General features: G+C 36.5%; 1 protein-coding gene across 1 annotated transcript; it reads left to right on the top strand.

The window, feature by feature from the left end:
• Positions 1-9,796: 9,796 nt before the first annotated feature.
• On the top strand, positions 9,797-12,122 carry LOC141389640 (heat shock protein 70-like). Its single transcript, XM_073961479.1, has one exon. The coding sequence runs from the start codon at positions 10,002-10,004 to the stop codon at positions 11,904-11,906; it is 1,905 nt and encodes a 634-aa protein (XP_073817580.1). The 5' UTR covers positions 9,797-10,001; the 3' UTR covers positions 11,907-12,122.
• Positions 12,123-24,445: the final 12,323 nt, after the last annotated feature.

The following is a 24,445-nucleotide window of genomic DNA, read 5'->3' as shown; positions in this document are numbered from 1 at the left end:
TTGTCTTAAGATATTGGCAAAGGATGATAGCGCCACTAAAAGATAGACTTGCTGTCATTGCAACGGCAAACAACAGTTTTGGGGAGCCATCTGATGCAACGTCATCCCTAAGTTCCTTTATGATTTTCAGGTTTTGCTCATTCATTCGGTGCAACATCGGCAGGCTTAAAACATCATTATGGCCAATGATGTCCAGTAACGGTGAAGAGGCTATTCCTGGTGCTTTCATTAGGTTTCCATTGTGGTTTATGTAATTGGTATCATTTATTGTAGCTGTGTTCTCAAAGGTGATGAGATAAGTACCGCTTATGGTCATTTCAGGGCTGTTATCTGTTCTAACCCTTGCGGATTGGTCGTTGATTACTATTACACCCTCGTCCACGATGGTTATAGGTCTTAAGTGACTTGGTTGTGTGTGGCATTGGGCAGAACCTCCTGAATGAATTGCACGCGCACAGGTATCGCGTTTCATTACTCTGCAGAATGTTGCTTTGTTGGCCTTTGCACAATTGTTGACAGCTATGCAACTGTATTTTCTTCCAACTGCAATATGGTGTCGTTATGGTTTACAGGAAATATTATGACCGCTTGGCAGCTGGACTCTACTCTAGGATATTCGGATTTCGTGAAAGCGAGTGGATCCAGGAGTGTGGGTGAAAACATGTCTTATGGTGACACTATCGGTACTTAGTAGTGCGCATGATGGAATAATAAGGTGGCGTAAAATAGCTTGGTGGTTGGTTTCAATCTGTCAAACTGTCTGTCTGAAAACTTAAACAAACATTTTGATATTTTGAAGAATTTTCGGCCAAAGTTGGGTTGTTGTTGTGCTCTTTATGTAACCTGGTAAATATATCTTGACCATTATTTAGTCGCGCGTTTAGATCGTCGTCGCTCGATCATCGTGGTTGCTGTTTGTTTGGTGATTTATTATTCAATCCGATCGCAGGTGAGCTACATATATTATAAATAATACATGCACTACATAACTTATTCTAAATGGTTATTATAAATTCACATTAATTAATAATTTTACATAAACTAATAATTTTAATTAAATTGCAAAATTATAAACCTTTCAATAAATAGACTTCAATTTATTATTCCCTAAATTTGGGGAGTTTTTAACGTTATATTTAGCTAGTGTGACAATAATCTTAAAATTCAGAATTTGAGCGAAACTGTGCAATTTTGGTCACTATTATTACTTATATCCAAGATTTGCCTATGAGTTGGTTTCATTTGCCTTTCCGTCCCATTTCGCTATTGATTTTTTAACCGGCATATAAAAAAGAAATTGATCTCTTGAATTATCTTTGTGGACCTAACGGCAATGCTATTGTAATATTGATTTATTAAACGGAAACAAAAATACAGCTTGGACAATGCAATAAAAGGAAAGAAAGCAAATAAATCTATCGCAAATTGACCTTTCGGGCCACTCCCCTTCTAAAAAATCGTCGAAAAATTGTTCGAATTATTATTAAGATACTAGTCATGGAGTATTTATATAAGTAAAAACTCAGATTGCTGACCTGTGCTGTAATATAAGTGTCCATTTCAAAACGAAATTTTGTGCTTTTATTTCTATTTTCGATGAGGTTAAAATACCATTAAAATCATTTCCCACGGAGGATGAATTCACTCATATCCATGATAGAGTTTTCAGAGAATGCGGCAATCAGTTCTAAGGGTTTTAGCTATGGCTAAAGTAATGTCCAAGATTGTCTAAACATTATTATGCCCTTTTTTCTCACATGCAAAATTTAAGAGCTTTTGTGTATTCATTACAATAACAAACATGTCGATCTACTGAACATCTTTAGTGACCGATTTTTCTCTAAAATTCATGTACATCCGATTTAGGAAATACCTAGTCTGTCAAGTTAAGGTAGCGGTGAGCGAAATTGCGATATGTAAATCATATTTTAAACATAAATGTAATCCAAATTATTAAATTTAATTAATAAAAAGTTGACACCAACTTTAAAGTTGCCTAATGCTCATGAAATAAGGTAAAGTTTGCAATAGACTCAACTCAGAACAAACAATACCTAAGTGGATACAATGCGAAAACCTTGTTAATATGTGCGGTATTTTGTTGAATTTGAAAAAATAAAGCCCTAATATGCATATGTACGTGTGAATTTTGATTTGCAAAACAAGGGTTTGAAAAGCGTCAATTAATTCTTAGCGATTTCGAGTATTTTGAAAGAGTTATATTTTTTGCGAGTTATTAGTGAAATGACATAGAAACGTTAAAAATGAAAATTATATTTAATCAAATGTTACATTTTTTAATTAAAATATTTTATTGACACTTCCTTTGTTTTGTTTACAAATGCCTATAGTTTAAATTCTACCTTCGCAGCTCTGAGAGGTTTCTTGTAGAAGATATCTGATGGTAATATGTGTTTTGTTTTAATGATACTAGAAATTGCTCTATTAATAGACCAACATTTGCCTTGGATCGTTTGTTTGCATTTGATTTACTATTATTCTGCCAATCTTAATGATGGACTAAGCAATTGGACAAATTGCGGATATTTATTGTAGTAAAGAAATTAGGGTAAATTTTGAATTTTGGTGGAGGTTCGTTTGTTAATTCAACTTGAATTTAATCCAGAGAAGGATTTAAGAAATTTCTAATTAATGGTAAAGTGAGATCTTTGCTAATAAATTCATTTAATAAAATTCAATTATGTTAAAAACAAATTTTTAACAGATCAAGAGTGTCCTTTAATCAAACTTCTAAGATCGTTAAACATTTTTTCTTCCATAAAACAATGTCCGAAGAAAGGAAAATTAAAAAGAACAAAAATTTAGAGAAAAAATCTGAGTGCACCAATGATTTTTTTACTTTGGCTAAGAAAGAACAATCCCTTTCTTAAAGTGCGGAAAATCATGTAATCATTTGAATAAAAAATTGGAAAATAAATAAGTTATTCTCAACTAAGAGGTAGTATTGAGTTTCTAAAGATTAATATGCCAATGTTAGGTAGAAGCTAGAGTTAGGACAGATAGTAATATAATTGCTAGGACGAATCATGGAATCATGGCTTTAATAGAACGGTTTGCTAAAGCTGTCATCAGTTTGCAATTTTTTCTTCGGTTGTCTTATAAAACTTCAACCTGTCTGCTGAATAATATGCTAAAAATGGGATTGTATGATATTTTAAATCGTTTTTAGAAAATTTGTATGAACAAATGTATCATTTGGTGTTGAAATAAACACTTAATCATATCTATAAACCAATTTAGTGGAAAAACCTTGGAACTTATTAATTTTTCGCATTTTTCTAAAATACTCATAAAAAATCTTATAAAGGAGCTCACTTGATGCTTTGCTTGTATTTACTACTTTCGAAATTTTAAGAAACGAGGACTCTAATAGATTACTAAGGGCAAAATATGAGATTAATGAATATTACTAATAATGCGAAATATTAAATGGATAAATTAATATTTTTTAAGAAAACAAACTTAAAAATCAACTAAATTGGATTAAATACAAATAAGATTAAATAAGATAAAAGATTGCAAAAAAAAATTTAATAAAATGAGCAATAAGTATGAAATATGGATAGTAGGCTTTTTTGCCTTTGTCAAACACCCTATTTTGCCTGTGTGTATTACATCTGCTTAACGGGTTTTTATTGTTTATTAGCAAACGATGTAGTACTTTATATCGACTCTTCTTTTCTAAGAGCAAACCATGTGTTACAATTTTGTGTGAATTCTTTCTTACAAAATTTTTATTAATATATTTAACCCTCTTGTCATTTTTATCAGACTGTGTTACTTCTTTTGGCTGAAGTATTTCATCATTTTTTTTATTTTAAATTCACTTTTAAATTGACTTAATCTGATTTTGATATAGTCATGAAGATACATTTTATTATAATTTCTAAAATCTTTCTTGTAATCCATAATGGAAACTTCATTTATTTCATTTAAATTTTCAATTAACTTGTCGCTACTGTTATTTTCTTTTTGTTTGTCCTCCAAAAATAGGGGATATCTAAGTCCTTTATTTTTAAATTGAGATTTAACTTTAATAGGTATAATTTTATTATCAGACTTTAAGCAGACCAAAGACTTTTCGATTATTGCCTCGTTTGAGGTCAAAAATTCTTTCGGTTTATTTATATCCAATTGTTTATAAGTGCTCGACACTTTTTGTAACGTGTGATTAATTATCGGAGCTAAAGTGTTTAAGGTTATAGCCTCGTTAGAGGTCGAATATACCTTAGATTTCTTCAGGTCCGATTTCTTAAAGTTATTCCGTATTTTATTACGGCTTTTTGATTGTTCAATTATCTGAACTGAATTTGAATTATTTGTATTTATTGGAACTAAACTGTTTAAGGTTACTGCCTCGTTAGGGGTCAGTAATTCCTTGGGTTTATTTAGTTCAAATTTTTTAATTGTTTCCTTTAATTTATTAGGGAATTCTATTTGTTCATCGGGTGTCCCGTAACCAATTTTAACTGAAGAGTTGACCATTTTCGCTTGTTAGAATTCGAACATTTTTCCGAAAAAACATTCATGTTTTTACATGAAGAACTATCGTCAATTTTCCGTCTATCCTCTTCCGTACCTAAGGAGTATCTATTGGCATAAATGTGGTCAAATCTTGATGTTATATCGTCAAATTGAAGTTGGAATTGTTTCTCTAATCGCTCCGTTCGTTCGCGGACGGCATTTTTCACCGCCGCTTCTATCACCTTCTGTAGCTCGATTATATCCATGTCTATTATGGACGAGCACTTCAGGATGAAACTTTCACGAAAGAAAAATTTAGCCGAAAAAACTATTTTTAGTTACATGTTACGATATCACTTACACTGAATTATTAAATTCTTGTCACATTTTCTAAAACACATTTCCACATTATTTTTTTAATTCTTTTTTTTCTCAAAAAGTGCATAAAATTTTGAAGTCTATGTTTTATCAAAAAGTCTACTTACATGTGTTTATTTTTGATTAATTTAATATTTACAAATATAAACTAAATCTCCAGTTGCTTGTTGATCCAAATGTAGATGATGGTGTTGTTATAGTTGGGCGTGGATGATCTTACTTTGTTGGGCGCCAATTATTTATTTAAGATCTTTATTTCATCACATTGGCCTTTTGGTCAATGCATAATAATAACACAACGTTGTTATTGATTTCTGAATTACTTTATTATTAGTACGAGCTAACCGCTCCCATTAAAGGTATAAATGTAATTGAACTAAAACTAAAAGTATAGCTAGCCACCACCAAATTGTATAATAAGCATATTGTGGCAATTTGGGCATTGACACAAAGTCAGCACCTTATTGCCCTACTTAATATTCTTATTGTCGCAATCAGGGCGTTAACAGCTATGTCAGCACCTTATTGCAACTATTCAAATTTATTAATAATATTAATTTATATTTTTAACTACATATTTAATAGCATATTTGTTTCCTGATAACTTATACACGCCAGTTGTAGAGGTAGGTCAGGTATTTCTTAAAGAGTAAACACCGACAGACTTGGGGATAGAGAATGTTCGCCCACGAGAGAGCGTATCTGCAAATAATACTTTATTTTTGTAAATTTATTTTTGAGAGTGTTTAAATTTGTGGACCAGCAACTGAATCATGTTTTATTTTGGTTTTCCGACAGCATAACAAAGCTAATCCAATTGATAAGCATAATAAACAAATGCCTTAGAAAACGTGTTGCTATTAATAAAAGTATGTATGTATGTATTTATGGACATACACGTGAGGTTAAATGTTCCACCCACTGATTCTAAACCAGTGAATCACTGTTTTTATAAAAAGGGGAAAACGCTTCTGCTTTCGTCATGTACTACTTATTAGTCCCAATCCACACTAGTGATTTCAATTAAATAATTTCATGAAATTAGCCGTTCTAAGATCGAGTTCCCCACTACAGCAATTTCATAAAACTACTTTAGTATGGAATTCGATCTCAAAACGCATAATTTCGTAAAATTTATTTATTTATATTTACAACAACTAACAAATTTACAAAAACAACATTGTTGTTATTGAAAATTATTTATTTATTTAATAATATTAATATTATAGTAAATATAATATTAATATGAAAAGTGACTAGCATTGGCTGCAGAGGCCATCAGCTAATACATTGTATATAAATTGACTTATTAAGGTAGTGAACAATTAAATTACAGTTTTTGTATTCGATATAAAATTGTAGATTGATTTAATGTTGTCAACATTGGGGGATCTAAGCATTTCCATTCCATTGTTGTTGAGAATTGTTTGTTGCATGAGGGATAGGCTGGTACAAGAATTTAGTATGTGCTGGACGTATGATATATTGCCACATTTAATACATTTGTTGTCAAGGTTCTTGTTTAGCAGATGTTGATGTGTGGAAATTGTATGTCCCATTCTGAGTCGGGAAAAAGTCCGAATTTGTTTTTTATTCACATTAGTCGGGTATACGGCTGGAGAATAACTGAAAATTAGATGTCAAAGAAAATATTGAATAAAGGGGTCGTCCTAAAAATGTTCTCTAAATCCACTAAAATAGAACAAATTTGAATCAAAATGTGAATATAAAGCATTCTAAACTGTCGTAGGTCATTATACCCTCAGCATTTATGCTAACGAAATAATGGTTTTAGACCCCAAGTATGTTTGGACGAAATATGTTTCAGACAATTTGGAGTCGATTGAGCAATGTCCGTCCGTCTGTCTGGCTGGCTGGAGCGCTTAGTTTAAGTTTGAAGATGGGCTATATCGGTACACTCCTTCCGGTACCTCCCACACAAAAGTTCGAAAATGTTCGGAAAATTTGTGCGCACGATAACTCTTGAAGGGAGTAACCGATCTTGAAATGAGTACAAGACTTAGATTAGGTTTCAATATGGACTTAATCGGTCCACTCCTTCGGGTACCTCCCACACAAAATTTCGGAAAAGTTCAGTTTAGGGCCATCTCCCGAATCGCTTTGATTTTTGTTTTAGCAACTTGTATTCACTGCCCCCCATACGACGGTACAAGTTTCATTAGGGGCAAGTCCATACTTCCAGAGAAAATAGCATGAAAGTTGCAAAAAACCCCTATGACACCGTGTGAGGTGGTTGGAGCGTAAGATAACTCTCGAACGGATCTGCCGTTTCGGTCCAAAATGTGGCCTTCGTAATATTTTGTGCAAACTTAGTTTAAGTTCGAAGATAAGCTATATCGGTCCACTCCTTCAGGTACCTCCCCCACAAAAGTTCAAAAATGTTCGGAAAAATTGTACGTACGGTAACTCTTGAAGGGAGTGGCCGAATTGGTCCATACTTTACACATCCTAATATATCTACCAGATATAGATCAGGTTCAAATATGGACTAAATTTGCCTACTCCATCCGGTACCTCCCACACAAAATTTCGGATAAGGTCACTTTAAGACCTGATATCGAATCACTTTGATTTTTGTTAAAGCAACTTGCATTCGCTGCCTCAATTACGATGGTAAAAGTTTTTCAGGGGCAAGTCCATACTTCTTGAGCAAACAGCCCGAAAAGTGTAAAAACCCCATAGTCACCATATGTAGTGGCTGGAGATCCACTTCCATAACGGTCAATGTCGATCCATTCCTTTTAGTATCTCCTCCGCAAATCTTTAATCCTAATCAACATTTTTGTCGGTTCAAACGCCCAAAATTTTTAAACTCCCTAAATACATACGTTTTTTGGGAAAAAATTGTTTCACAGGCTGAGGGTATATCTCTGTCGGCAAAGCGGACTGATGTTATATCACGATATGGTGATATAACATTTTTTTCTTTTATACATTTTTACGTATTTAACCGAATTTACCGATCCAATTGACATGGAATTATTCTTGAATAGATCCTTGAATTCATAAATTTCGTTTCTGATACCATTACATGAAATGGTTTTGAATAAACTGCAACGTGTTAAGGGTAATGTTTCTATACAAAGTTTCGTAAACATTTTTTTGTTGCATGCATTTTGTCTAGTCTTAGTTGTATTTATGTCTTTGTTTTGTGTAAATTGTTAGTTTTGTAATTCATGCATATACATACATATGTATGTATGTTTGTACCTTTTATAAATTTGCCTTGTGTAAAAGTATGTTTTTTGTTGTTTAAAGTAATAAAAACGATCAAACGTACATATAACATTTTTTACTAAAATACAAGGCGCCGACTATTGGAACATGTGATGCCGACTATTGGAAAATGGTGCCGACTACCAGCAAAAAAGCACTATTTTATGAAATTCGCAAATTTCACATGTTTTATAAGAAATTATTCAAAATATTTTTTATTTCATCGAAAAGTAAACTAAATTTCGAGGCAAATATGACATACCTTAATTGGTCCATATGACCAAAGTTGTCTTCATTGCTTTCATTGGCAGCCTGTTTTGGTCATATGGACCAATTAAGGTATGTCATAGGGCAAATACCGCCTTGGAAAGCACAGAGGAGACTCTGTTGTGGTATGGCGTTGTATGAGTGCTGCCGGTTTAGGAAATCGTGTCTTTATCGAAAAAATGTTTGCATCATTGGCACTTCCACTGCATAAAGCTGGTCACAGCAGTGTCAGAAAAGCAAAAAATAAGAGAATTAGTAAAACCAGTAAATAATAGCAACATACATTTAAGAGCTTTCTAGAAATCATATTCATACATACATACATATTATGTATGTATGTACACTGCACCCCGCTTATTTACCTCTCTGCTTAACTGCCTTTCCCGTTTAATTGCCTCACAATCTGAATCCCCAAAGTTTTTCATATAAAAGAGTTCAAACTGTCCCGCTTAACTACTTTTCTATAAGTACCCAATTCGGATATTTGCCCGTCAAATATTTCCCCCAAAAAAGAACAGTTAATAATGTTTTTCTCGGTTTATTACCCGCACTGGTGTATTTATGAGAAAATCAATTTCGACGACTACGTGAATTGTAATGAAGATGTGCAGTGTTATATTATGGTGTTATGCTCACTGATGACTAAATTTATTATTGATTAAATAATATAACTTATATATTTTTAGACTTTTTTACTATAGGCCGTTTTGTTTTTTTGGCGATTATGATCTAATTGTTGTCATTTTTTATAAGGCTGAGATGAGATTTTCGTAACTACGCACATGAGGTAGTTATGCGGGATTTTCGTAACTGCCTTTCCCGCATAACTGCCTCAATTTTTTGGAATTTTATGAAAGGTAGTTAACCGGGGTGAAGTGTACTAACCAATGTGTGTATTTTTGCGTCAAAACATTTGCCGTCAAAATACAGAAGAAGAAATGCCGGCTATACTCAATACAACACAGAAAGATACAACAACAAATGTATGGCGAAATTTCGAGATACAAATCAGCCCCTCTTCCCCTTAGGTATTCTTTAAAATAAGTAGTAGTGGCAACAGACACTCCATCCAGAAAATCCACAACACAGAAGTAATAAACAGAGAGAACCACAATAAAAACAAAAACAGCACACATTCATTCATACAAATACTACAAAATCAAAACAAAACATTGACTGCAACAACCACCGCACACCGCAGTGTATCATGAAATTTTCAATTCAACAATACTACTGCTGTGTCAGTATCGTATAATGAGTATAGCCAGTATTTATAAGGGTGAGTAGTTCAATTCATTCTCTTCGTGATATGAACACTCTCTTCTCAATTTATCTAGAAATTTCCACGCTGTTCTCGTAAGAGAATCTGGATAATTCTGTGGTAGGCATTCTCAGTATAAATAGCAGCAGCGAATTTCTCTTCGGCATTATTTCAGTACAAACAGTCAAAGAGTAAAGACAAAGCGAGTAAACAAGAAAAAAAAATTACGAGGCGAATATTTTTAAAAGTGAAATAAACGTTACAAACAACAGAAGAAAAGTTTAAAAAAGTATTTGTTTAAAAGTTGAAAATAAAATAATTTTAAATTTCATCGTTCGCGAAAAGCAACAGAAAAACACACAACACAAACAAAATGGTAGCAATTGGTATTGATTTGGGTACAACATACTCCTGCGTTGGTGTCTTCCAACATGGCAAAGTGGAAATTATCGCCAATGACCAAGGCAATCGCACAACACCCAGTTATGTTGCCTTCACAGACACAGAGAGGCTGATTGGTGATGCGGCCAAGAACCAAGTGGCCATGAATCCAAAGAACACAGTTTTCGATGCCAAACGTTTGATTGGTCGCAAATACGATGATCCCAAAATTATGGAAGATATCAAACACTGGCCCTTCAAGGTGGTCAGCGACAGTGGAAAACCGAAAATTTGTGTGGAATTCAAGGGAGAATCGAAACGTTTTGCCCCCGAAGAAATCAGTTCCATGGTGTTGACAAAGATGAAGGAAACAGCCGAAGCCTACTTGGGTAAATCAGTCAGCGATGCAGTCATCACAGTGCCAGCCTACTTCAATGATTCACAGAGACAGGCGACAAAAGATGCTGGTCGAATTGCAGGCTTAAATGTTCTCAGAATTATCAATGAACCCACAGCTGCCGCTTTGGCATATGGTCTGGACAAAAACCTGAAAGGAGAACGCAATGTACTGATCTTCGATTTGGGTGGTGGTACCTTCGATGTGTCCATTCTAACAATCGATGAAGGTTCTCTCTTTGAAGTACGTTCAACTGCTGGTGATACACACTTGGGTGGTGAAGATTTCGACAATCGCCTGGTCAATCATTTGGCTGACGAATTCAAGAGGAAATACAAAAAAGATCTACGTTCGAATCCCAGAGCGTTGCGCCGCTTGAGAACTGCTGCTGAACGAGCCAAACGAACATTGTCATCGAGCACTGAAGCCACAATTGAAATTGATGCCTTGTTTGAGGGTATCGATTTCTACACGAAAGTAAGTCGTGCCCGTTTTGAGGAACTGTGTGCCGATCTCTTCCGCCAAACATTACAGCCTGTGGAGAAGGCTCTCAACGATGCCAAAATGGACAAGAATGATATTCATGACATCGTCTTGGTTGGTGGCTCTACCAGAATTCCAAAGGTACAGAATCTACTGCAACAATTCTTCTGTGGCAAGAGCTTGAACTTGTCCATTAACCCCGATGAAGCTGTTGCCTATGGTGCCGCCATTCAAGCTGCCATTCTCAGTGGTGATAAGAGCAGTGAAATCCAAGATGTCCTGCTGGTCGATGTGGCACCATTGTCCTTGGGTATTGAAACTGCTGGTGGTGTAATGGCGAAGATTATTGAACGCAACACTCGCATTCCATGCAAGCAAACGCAGACATTCTCCACCTATTCGGATAATCAAACTGGTGTCACCATCCAGGTGTTTGAAGGTGAACGTGTTATGACCAAGGATAACAACAGATTGGGTACCTTTGATTTGTCCGGTATTCCTCCAGCTCCTCGTGGTGTACCCCAGATTGAAGTGACATTTGATTTGGATGCCAATGGTATTCTAAATGTTTCGGCCAAGGAAATGAGTTCGGGTAATGCCAAAAATATTACCATTAAGAACGACAAAGGACGTCTGTCACAGGCGGAAATTGATCGTATGGTCAATGAGGCCGAGAAATATGCAGCTGAAGATGAAAAGCAGAGAAGTAAAATTGCCGCCCGTAATAATTTGGAAAGTTATGTCTTTGGTGTGAAACAGGCTTTGGATCAAGCTGGCAGTGACAAGGTCACAGAACAAGAAAAGAGTGAAGCATTGAGAGCGTGTGAGGATACCATTAAATGGCTCGACGCCAATACCTTGGCTGAAAAGGAGGAATATGAAGACAAAATGAAAGATCTAACCAAGCTATGCACACCCATCATGACTAAACTGCATAGATCTGGACCTTCGTGTGGCCAACAAGCTGGCGGCTTTGGTGGTGGCAGAAGTGGACCCACCGTTGAAGAAGTAGACTAAACAAGAACAGACTGACTGATTATTACATAAGTAGTAGTTGGATAAGTTCGCACAACCATTGTACAAATTATAACTCATTTTCATTTTAAAGCTTAAGTTCCTCAGGCTAAATTAGTTCGCATGTAGAATAAGTAGTGGAATTTTGATAAATATATACACGTAAGAGACAGTATTTGGAATCCAATAAAACGATTAATTATTTATTTAAAAAGTAAATGTGTTGTTTTTGTTTTATTTTGGGGGGGTGACATACAGTGGAAGATAGCTCTTAGGAACAGAAGGACTTTAAAGTAAATCGTCAATGAATTAAAAAAATGCGACCATCATTCTCAAAATTCTACTTCCCCAATTTCACAATTTTTTTATTTCCATATTAATTGATGTACGGTAGAAATCGATAACAACGACGAAATCCAGTGGGGTTACTCTCTATTGCGATGCGTTAGAAAAATGCGATGCGTAAGGAAATTAAATGCGTCTCTAATACGTTTTCGTATCTCCTTTCGTAAGTATATTTGTTCTTTTTTCCTTTCTGGCACCGCCGTAATCTGTAATACAAAAGCATATGTCAAAATCGTGTGTTGACGCAAATATCTTGCGCTAACAAAATATCAAACGCATCGCAATACAGAGTAACCCCCCAGAAGTTCACAATTTCTGGCCCTTTATTTCCACACAAAACAAATATGGCTTATAACGGCATTTTGGTTAAAGCTACCAATACCGTCGGTCCTTTGAACGTCGTTATAAGCGATTTCGACTGTACGGGTATGTTCTGAGACACACTTCACCTCTCACTTCACGCCTCAAGCATTTTGTTTACCCCATTTACGCTTATTTTTCGAGTATTTTATGGACGGACTAGGGTGTACTATACTTTTTAAATACCCTAATGAATCTTAGCCCCAAGAAATTCGCAAAAAATAGGAGTAAAGGGAGTGAACAAAATGCTTGAAGCGTGAAGTGAGAGGTGAAGTGTGTCTCAGAACATATCCGGTATTTTATGGTGATTTTCGTACTTCTTCGAGATATGAACATCCGAAATTGCCGACGGCTAAATACACTCAGCCTATGACTCTAAGGGGTCGATTATGGATAGCAACTAAACTGTAGTTGCGTTGCCAGAAGAGAAAATCATGCAATTAAAATGAGTAAAAAGGCGGAAATTGTCAAATCCAATCAGTATCAGTGTTTTGAACCGTCAGATATTAATTTAATTGTAAAAGAGTATAAATTTTAATGCGGAAATACAAAATTCTATTACTTAATTTGCTGTGGGCAACGCAACTGGAGTTCGGTTTCTATCCATAATCGACCCCTAAAAAACAACAAGTAAGAAAGTATAAGTCAGCTATGCTGACGGAGACATAAACTCAGCCGCTGACCAAAAAAAACAATAATTATGGTACCAAAAATTTTTAGTAACCAAACTACTTCATAAAGGACTTGAAATATTAAATTATTTTTAGAGTTATCTTGTACAATAGCCATTTAGGTATGTATGTGCCGGCAGGGTTTGGAGCTTTTGGGCCAGGAGGTATTGGCTTACTCCAGAAAAAATTGTACTGTTGTAAATGAGGCCGGAACAACTAGAATTGTGTGTTTTATGGCTGCTTATGTATAGCAAAAACATAATAAAAAATTGGAAATTAAGGGATATATGAAAAAAATATATTTATAATAATAAAAATAAATAAAAGTGTCAAGTAAGTCCATACCTATTTACATTAGGCAATTTTCCTTGCGGCAATTGTCAGTTGGTAGGTGAGAGAGGGTGTTGAGAGGCAAAGGGTTACCATATGCCTCACCCCTCTCCCCATCAAACTGACAATTGCCGCAAGGAAAATTTCCTAATGTAAATATGGACTAATTGTTTTTGAACCAAGAAAACGAATCTTGTTTGTATTAATTTATGAATGTAATCATTTATTAGCAGATGGGATATGTTTTGGTATAGCCCCCATAAAACAGTACGTCCCGATTTTCGGTATTTTGATGAATTTAGCTAAAATTTTTAACCGAACTCGCTGTAATATGATATATGTATGAAGTTCTTAGGGATCACAACACTTCTTCACCAAAAATATTGTCAGCATAGGCCCACCCACCCTCCAGACTTTAGGTACTTTGAAAATTTTAGCTACACTTTTTGACTGATAATAATTTGGCATTTAAGGTTTCCTACAGTCACAAAACTTCTCCACCGAAAAAAAAATCAACAGAAGTGCATGTTGTGGTGTAACGCCCATATAATTATCTCAAGAAACATGGACTTGTCCCTGAACCTAAATTATATCGTTGTAATCAGGACCACAATGATTATCTTCTATCTATCTTTAATTTTGAGAGAAATTTTAAGACATGCAACAGTTCGAATATGTCAGTCACCCCTTTCCATAGTTATCATGCTCACCATACCTTTTTAGGTGGTCATGTTAGCATTTTTTTGAGCTTTCAGACATTTATTACAGGAAGTATGGTACATTTATATTTGTAATAGAACCACAAGTACTATTTTCGGAGAAAATACCAAAAATATCCTCTAGCGGACGCAAACAAACAAGACCGAATTTAAGCGCAAATTTTGAACTTTTGTGTTGGAGATACCCAACTGAGTAGTCCGAAGTACACCTTCCTGGAATTTTATATACATTTGAAAAAATTTTACGATTTGCAATATTTCTGCCAAATCAGATACTCAATTCGTAAGTTATGGTTATATATTTTTTTTTTTTGGTTGGTGCAGGCAGTGGTCTGGAGATCTTGGATTATTAATTATTTCAGGAAGTATTCACGCACCCATGAAGAACATTTATTCACAGTTGGACAGAGTCTTCTGGACAGCTTACTTGGCCTTATTACAGTTTACTCATAGACTAATGAAAACGTAGACGTCGGAACTCTCTCACCGAGTATGTTCGAATTGAGTGTGGTAACTACACCTTTTTCAGATGTAATTCGAAACATTTTAGTTGTAATTCGTAACATTTTATTTGTAATTCGAGAATTATATTTGTAATTCGTAACATTCCATTTGTAATTCGAATTATTACATTTGTAATTCGAATTATTCTATTTGTAATTCGAATTATTCTATTTGTAATTCGAATTATTCTATTTGTAATTCGAATTATTCCATTTGAAATTCGAATTATTCTATTTGTAATTCGAATTATTCCATTTGTAATTCGAATTATTTTATTTGAAATTACAAAGGAAATCTTTCGAATTACAAATGGAATAATTCGAATTACAAATGGAATAATTAGAATTTCAAATGGAATAATTCGAATTACAAATGGAATAATTCGAACTACAAATGGAATAATTCGAATAACATATAGAATATTTCAATTCAAATAATTCGAATTACAAATGGAATATTTCGAATTACAAATGGAATAATTCGAATTACAAATTGAATAATTCGAATTACAAATGAAATTCTCGAATTACAAATAAAATGTTACGAATTACAAATAGAATTCTCGAATTACAATTAGAATAATTCGAATTACATCTGAAAAAGGTGTAGGAAACTCAGTATAAAATGCCAAAAAATACAACTTAACAAATATTTTGTTCAGACAAAAGGCTACATGGGGATAGTTTTTGATGGGAACTATATCCTCAGATAAAAATATCCAAGAAATATTGCAATTTTCCCCAAAAATCGTCTTCGAACTTTTTTGAGTTTTCGGGTTTGAGTGACTTGGCCGCGGAAAAATTGAGTAATCCGTCGTCTATGAATTCATTAGTCTATGCCAGTAAACATCAAAATTGGTGCATTCAGTTGTAACAGTGCACGGTTTTAGTTTATTGGCGAGGGGTATGAGGTAGTGAAACCCTTGTACATGGTTTTCTGTGTTTTCTATGTTGCCTTTTCCTATTACTCGCGTCAAGAAACTCGCTAGTGTGACCAAGGACTCAAAGTACGTCCTTCTACTTGATTTAAGTTTGAGAAAAATATTATGATGTGCAAAGTTTGCACCAATGACAGTCACTCCACTCCATTAAATAGTTATCGAAAGTTTGTCACCGTAGGAATTTTAAGAGTTTTGAAACTCTTAAAAAACTTGCCCTCGATGAAAGTAGTTGTAATCAGGGCCACAAGGACTATCATGGATGAAAATATCAGTGCGATACTCGAAAAGCCCTCCAACTGCGAAAATTTTGAACTTTTGTGAAGGAGATAACAAGAGGAATTGTCCGATATAGACCCTCATAGAACTTGATATATCTTTGGAGAAATATTACGACTTGCAATGTTTACTATCAGCCAGTTTCTGTATGTCGAAAAAAGAATGTGTGCGAAAGAAACACGTCCAAACTCTTGTGTTTTTCAAATTTGTGTTTTGTTTTGAACCAAAAGCAAAGATAAAATTGTTTCGAAAACAAAAGTTCGGGCGTGTTTCATTCGCACACATTCTTCTTTCGACATACAGAAACTGGCTGTATGTTTACATTTACGAAATCGACTCGATTTCAACTGTCAATTCCATTGCTCAAACGTCAAATGAAATACAAATTTAACGTACATATACGCAAAGGAATTGACAGCTGAGTGGATTTCGTAAATGTAAACATAGTAAAGGGTGTTTTTTAAGTCCGATAGAACTTGAAATTGTAAAAAATAACACAAAAAATTAAATTGTAATCAAAATTTTTTTTTATTCGAAAGATCAATACGTGACATTAACATTTGAAAATGATTTCGGGCATATGGGCACCGCGGCTGTTCTTGACGAAGTACATTCTGGACGTCCAATTTTTGGCCACTTTTTCGAGCACTGCTGGCCGTATGTCACGAATAACACGAACAATGCTGGCCTCCAAGGCATCAATTGTTGCTGGTTTATCAGCATAAACCAGTGACTTCACGTAGCCCCACAGGAAATAATCGAGAGGTGTCAAATCGCACGACCTTGGAGGCCAATTGACAGGTCCACTTCTCGAAATCAACTTATCGCCAAATTTTGATTTCAATAAGTCGATGGTTGCGTTCGCCGTATGGCACGTAGTGCCATCCTGTTGAAACCACATCTCCTCCGGATCAATGTCATCCATATTTTCAAACAAAAAATCATTGATCATGGTGCGGTAACGATCTCCATTGACCGTAACGCGAGCTCCGGCCTCATTTTTGAAGAAATAAGCGTGAAAACCGCACCATACGGTGCATTTTTCTGGATGTAATGGTATCTGTAGGGTCTCTTGTGGATTGGTCTCACTCCATATGCGGCAATTTTGCTTATTAACAAACCCGTTAAGCCAAAAATGCGCCTCATCGCTGAACGCCATACAAATGACGAAGTCGTCTATAAGTTGCGCGAATCGACGACTGATTTTCAAAGTAAATTTGGTTAATTTCGTAGCGTTGTTCAAGCGTGAGTCTATTCATGATGATTTGTCAGAGTATACTGAGACAAATAAAAAAAAGTTTCATCAAAATTTAATTTTTTGTGTTAGTTTTTACAATTTAAAGTTCTATCTAGCTTAAAAAAAACACCCTTATTATGGTCAAATGGGATAGTTAATTCGTACGTTATCATGTTCATCATTTATTGGAAGATGAGATATGTTTTGGTATAGCCCCCATAAAACAGTACCTCCCGATTTTCGATATTTTGATGAATTTAGCTACAATTTTTAACTGAACTCGCTGTAATATGATATATGAGGTTCTTAGGGATCACCAAAAATTGTCAGCATAGGCCCACCCTACCCTCCAGACTTTAGGTACTTTGAGAATTAGAAAATTAGCTACACTTTTTGACTGATAATAATTTGACATTTAAGGTTTCCTTAAGTCACAAAACTTCTCCAGCAAAAAAATTCAACATAAGTGCATGTTGTGGTGTAACCCCCATATAATGCTACCTCCCGATTTTATGGGCTTTTAGCTACATTTTTATCTAAGTACCTGTTATTTCACACCTGAAGCCCCCATATAACGGTACCTTGCGATTTTCGGTGTATTGATAAATTCAGCTACGTTTTATGACCGAACTGTCTGCAATTTGGCATTTGAAGATTCCTGTGGTCACAAAACTTCTCTACAAAAATTTTTCAACATAGGTCCACACTTTGATATAGCTCCTATATAAAGATACCGCCGATTGAAGACATTTTTAGATACATTTTCTGGCCCAATTTAGGAATTGGGGGAATCGGATGTCGAAAAACTTCTCCTCCTACAATTGTGGACAAGGAAAGTAATTATTCCATTTTAGTTCCGAATATTTTATGGTGGAGGGTGTAAAAAGTTCGACCCGGCCGAACTTAACAATTTTTACTAGATTTAGTTGAGTGTGATTGAGAGGTTTTGGGTTCTTATCTCAAGAAACATGGACTTATCCCTGAACCTAAATTATATCGTTGTAATCAGGACCACAATGATTATCTTCGTTTAAAATTTCGAAACGATTCTCGAACATACGAGGGCAGTTCGGAAACTTCTTAGCCTAGCACAAAAAGCGCGGTATAAACAGAAAAAAGTTAAGTGGTTTGGAAACTTCCATCTCTGTTATGAACACATGTTAAATTTTGTTTCGATCTGGCAACTCCTTCATATAGAAACAGGTGTTCAAAAAAGACGCATCCGCAATTTTTTTACAATGGAAAAATTAGAAATGCGTGCTGTTATTAAATATTCACATAAAAAAGGTTTATCGGGACAAGAAATTCATAATGATATGGTGAATGTGTTAGGTGAAAGTGCTCCTTCATATGCAACAGTAAAAAATTGGGTTGCTGAATTTAAACGTGGTCGTACAAGCATTGAAGATGAACCACGTAGTGGACGTCCAAAAACAGCAACAACAACAGAAATTGTAGCCAAAGTGCATGATATGGTATTAAATGATCGACGAATAAAAGTGCGTGAAATTGCTAATATCATGGGCATCTCAAATGATCGAGTCCATTTAATTTTGCATGAAGAACTACAGATGAAAAAGCTTTCTGCAAGATGGGTGCCGCATTTGTTAACAGTCGATCAAAAACGCATAAGAATGAACATTTCTCAAGCTTGTTTGGATCGTTTTAAGCGAAATAAAATGGATTTTAAGCGTCGTTTCATAACTGTTGATGAGACATGGATCCACCACTATACTCCAGAGACAAAAGAACAATCCAAACAATGGACTGAAGCTGGAGGAAGTGCCCAAAAAAGGCAAAAACAATTCAATCGGCTGGTAAGGTTATGGCAACGGTTTTTGGGACTTTAAAGGTATTTTATTGATTGACTATCTGCAAAAGGGTAAAACAATAAATTCAGAGTACTATTGCAACCTTTTGGATCAATTAAATGTACAAATTCGAGAAAAACGTCCTGGCTTACAACACAAAATAATTTTTCATCAAGACAGCACCAGCGCACAAGAGTGTTTTAACAATGGCTAAAATCAACGAAGTAAAGTACGAGTTGCTTGACCACCCACCTTATTCTCCTGATTTAGCTCCCAGTGACTTTTACTTGTTCCCAAATATAAAAAAAATTCCTTGCTGGCAAGCGTTTCATCTCAAATGAAGATGCAATTACAGTTGTAAACCACTATTTTGAAGGCCTTGAGGAAAACTATTTTAATCAATGGATAGAATTGCTAGAAAAGCGTTGGACTAAGTGTATTGAAGTTTCAGGAGATTATATTGAAAAATAAAAATATTTTTGAAAAACTAACTATTCTCTTTCATTGATAGGCTAAGACGTTTCCGAACCGCCCTCGTACCTTAAACTGGAGTTAGCGGAAATTTTGAAATTTCATGGGGGAGGTGCAAATATGGTCCACATAAAAGCTCATTTAATTTTGAGAGAAATATTAGGATATGCAACAGTTCGAATCAGATACTCAATTCGTAAGTTATGCTTATCATTTTTTTTTTGTTGGGGCAGGCAGAGGTCTGGAGATCTAGGATTATTAATTATTTCAGGAAGTATTCACGCACCCATAAAGAACATTTGTTCACAGTTGGACAGAGTCTTCTGGACAGCTTGATTGGCCTTATTACGATTTACTGAAATATTAATTTGGTGGACTCGGCATAAGACGAGCTGGCCAACTATGCTCGGATCGGGATGAAATGTCTTTTCGCAGATAGATCTCGTCTCCCTGATCACAAATATATACAACATTTGTTGCGGTACTTCCCGAGATATGGGCCTCCGAAATTGCGAAAATTCCCCTGTTAAATGCCGGCTACTTAGAGAAAATTTTTAACTTAAAAGAAAATTGAGTTCCCGTGCCCGAGATTGGCTCCTGTCCATAGGAGAAAGTCTTAAATCCCCGGCCGAAGGCCGGCTATTTAAGAGAAATTTACATTTTTTAAAGAAAAACTTTTCCCATAGTTGGTAAACTCAACTTGTTCCGGTGGACTCTAAAGTTATCTTAAGGTTGCTGTTCAGCTTATAATGTCGGAACCATATTTTTAACAAAGGCTCCTAATAAGAGGACACTTTTGGGAGAAGTACTGCCGCCATTGTTATGGCTATTAATGATAAACGGGATGCTATGCTGATGACGAAGTAATTCTCATCAGTGGCAAATTTCCATTTACTTTGCCCTGGCTCTAGCAAAACACTCGATCTAGGCTAAACGAAATGGTTTAGGTCTGAATGCCGCTAAAAAAGAGCTTGTCGGACCGATTTGCCTTTTAGTATTTTGAATGGTGTGGAGTTAAGTCTTTCTCTGGAAGCCAACTACCTTGGTGTAGTTCTTAACCATTAGCTAAGGTAGAAAAGAAATACTGTGGAACGGGCTAAAATAAAAACTTGATGGGGACTCAGGTTAGAATGCTATAAAACAGGACTGCACCAGAGCGCCTGTCAGAAATACACATCAATTATCAATTCTATCCCTCCAACCATTGAATTAATGAGTGCACACCGATTCATATTAGCTAAATTATTTAGGACCTACTGTTTATCGCCGACTTCAACGGCATGTCCTTGGTTTTAATAGTTCAATTTCAGGCTTCTAGAGGTACTGTGAGACTAAGTGAGATTCAGGCATGGAACCTTTTTTTCTTTATAAATAGATTACCCATCTACACTGAAGGCTTAAAAATGGAAATATACAGTGAGGAGCTCAGTACCCTGCATTAGAATAAATAGGACGAAAACTGTAGTCTTTTTCAGGCGGAAATCTTCGGTATTTTGAAGACTCTGAAATTAATTGACACCGGTGAAATACATAGCTGCGGATAGTCAAATAGTTGTGTTTGTCGGTAGCTGTGCCATTCATAAAGCACTTAAGTCCATTCAGAAGTTAACTGCACTTTTATGGATACCCAAACATTGTAATATAGAGGAAGGTTAGGTTAGGTTAGGTTAGGTTCAGGATGCGTGACTGCCAATGCTGACAGCCACTCCACTCGGAGACCTTGAGGTCCATTGTGATCATCCAGACTATTGTTGTTATTGTTGATTGATGGTGTTTTGTTGTGATGTACTTAGGTGAATCCGGTTATTGTGTTGAGTATATGGTGATTGTGTGCATAATGGAGATGATGATTGTTGCTGGTTAATGTGTTTGTTATTGGTGATTGCTGGTGTTGTTGTTGTGATGTAGTTAGGTAAATCAGATTATTGTGTTGAATGTATGGTGATTGCATGCATAATGGAGATGATGATTTTTTGCTGGTTAGGGTGTTTGTTATGGTGATGCCAAAGATGATAATGTGAGAGTTCCAATGCTATGTGTTTGGGATATGGTTGGTTATGTAGGGGGTTTGGATAGGAAGGAGAGGGAGAAAATGGAAGTGTACAGAATAGATGAGAGGAGGGAGAAGAAAATACAGTAATTAGTAATAATCAAGAGTAGGAGAAGAGTAAATGAAAGTAAGGAAAATATGGATATAAGTAAATATGTAAATATAGGTATACTACATGCTACATACGGATGCAGATTAAGACCGCACTGTACTGCCCCAGAGCCACTTAAGGCTCTTGCAGTACGCTACCAAGATTTTTGGGTCGACAGAGGAAAAGTAGGAAAGAGATTCAATCACGTGTACACCAAAAAGTAAATGCCTTTTGACAATTAGTCTAGGACATTTACATAAAAGGTGCTCAATTGTCTCCGTTTCCTCCTCATCCTCACATAGCCTACAGTACTCAATGCTGTTGCCATCCCACTTGCACGTCATAGATCTAATGCCGCAGTGGCCAGTTATGACTCCTGTGGCGATCCTGATCTCCGACTTGCATATTGAGAGAAGGGACGCAGTCCTACGCCTCGAGATAGCCGGCCAGATAGACTTTGATACCTTACAACCAGGTACGTCCTGCCATATCCTTTCGGTTTTCTCTGCGTAGAACTGGCTAAGCTTGCCGAGAAAATAGCAAAGCGGGGGTTTGACGTAGTCCTCTACCATAAGGTTAGAGGACTGGGAGCCACGTCTTGCTAATTCGTCAACAATCTCGTTTCCCTCAACATTGCAGTGCCCTGGTACCCAGCATAGCCTAACACGTGAGTTACAAGTTTTTAACAAGGACCTACAGTTTTGAACAATCCTAGATTTAATAGTATAAGACCTTAGCGCCTTAAGGGCGGCCTGGCTATCTACATAGATTGTGACTGCCCTACCTGTTTCGTCCGTCAGTCCTACTATTAATTCTAAGGCCTTCATTACTGCGAAGACCTCCGCTTGAAAGACACTGCAATTCGTATTAAGCTTGTAAGAGCGTTTAATGTTTAGCTCATTGCAGTACACCCCCGCACCAGTACCTTCGACCATCTTAGAGCCATCAGTAAAGATGGAGAGGCTATCGGGTAGTGGCCTGCCATGCTCCCATTCACTTCTGGCAGGGATATAGACCTCCGCTACATCAAAGTCCAGCGAAGGCGAGATGTAGTCTGTTTCAGACCCACCGCCACATAGTCCGATCTGACTGCTAAGATGTAAAATGCTAGCATGTCCAGACCCTGAAGTACGCCATAGATTAAGCTCCTTGAGCCTCAAGGCACTACGGGATGCTAGATACTGAACAGAAGCATCCAGAGGGTGGATGTTCAGTATTGCACTCAGTGCTGCTTGAGGGGTGCTCTTCATTGCCCCCGTAATAAGAACTGAGGCTGATCTTTGCACACTAGCTAGTCTAGACAAATTTGACTTACTATTCAGGGCCTGCCACCAAACAAGACACCCATAGGTCAGAATGGGGCATACCACTGTCGAGAACAACCAATGTACGACATTTGGTCTCAGACCCCAACTCTTACCTATCGAGTTCTTACAAGAATAGAGTGCAATTAGACCCCTTTTGGTGCGCTCCTCTGTGTTCCTTCTCCATCTAAGTTGATGGTCAAGAATCACACCCAGGTATTTCGCCTCCGTAGAGAGATTCAACTGCACTCCATCTAGTGTTGGTGGTACGAACTCGCTGATCTTTCTTTTCCTAGTAAAGAGCACCAGCTCTGTCTTAGCCGGATTCACACCCAGTCCATTGTTGTGAGCCCAGCGTGAGAGTTTAGCAAGTGCCCTTTGCATTAAATCAGATAATGTGGTTAAGAATTTCCCACTAATCAGGATTACCACATCATCCGCATAAGCAACTACCCTTGTTCCTAAATTGTCGAATTCCAAGAGTATCCCATTTATCACCAGTAGCCAGAGCAAGGGGGATAAGACTCCCCCTTGAGGTGTGCCCCTGGTGACAGATCTCCTAATAGAGCTCTCCCCAATATTAGAATTGATCAGTCTGCTTCTAAGCATACTGTCAATCCAATCTATTAAGATAGAGGGGACACCCAGTGATTCTAGAGCGAGATGAATGGATTCGAGCTTCACGTTATTAAAGGCACCCTCTATGTCCAGAAAGGCAGCCAAAGTGAAATTCGAATCCCCCATATTCTTCTCTATACAACCTACGACACAGTGTAGCGCTGTTTCTGTTGATTTACCTTTAATATAAGCATGTTGAGAATTGCTTATGAGGTCACTGCTGAAGAAAGTTCTAATTTCTAAGTCTAACAACCTTTCCAAAGACTTTAAGAGAAAAGAGGAAAGACTAATCGGCCTATAGTCTTTAGGCAACGAGTGACTTGGTTTCCCAGCTTTGGGAATATAGGTCACTGTCACCTCTTTCCATAGTGCCGGAATGTGCGATAGTAGTAAACATGCCTTAAAAATCTTCTGAAGGATGGTTATCAGCACAGCCGGTGCATTCTGAAGCATCGCTGGAATGACACCATCAGGTCCAGGAGACTTATATGGCTGAAAAGTACTTATCGCCCATGAGATCTTGGGATAGCTTATTAATCTGTTGACAAGAGCCACCTCCTCGGGCGTGCGGTTCCTGCTTTCATACACACTCGGTGCACTCGAGCTGGCATCCTCACTCCCAGGGAAGTGTGTTCCTGTCAGCAGATCTAGAGTCTCCAGAGCGGAGTTAGTCCAGGTACCGTCATCCCGTTTGATACTCCCGAAGGGTTTTGGATCCTTCGAGATCACCTTACGGAATCTCGCCGCTGCATTAACCCCTTCTATCGATTCACTAAAGCTTTTCCACGAGTCCCTTTTAGCTTTCCTGATTTCAC

This window comes from Musca autumnalis, unplaced genomic scaffold (assembly GCF_047663935.1).
Source record: "Musca autumnalis isolate F117 unplaced genomic scaffold, ASM4766393v1 scaffold_1, whole genome shotgun sequence".
NCBI lineage: Eukaryota > Metazoa > Arthropoda > Insecta > Diptera > Muscidae > Musca > Musca autumnalis.
The sequence above is the reverse complement of the archived record's forward strand: the minus strand, read 5'-3'. Positions and strand labels throughout refer to the sequence as shown.

Excerpts from the sequence above, each read along its gene's own strand:
- LOC141389640 (XM_073961479.1), top strand. The coding sequence starts at position 10,002 with ATGGTAGCAATTGGTATTGATTTGGGTACAACATACTCCTGCGTTGGT.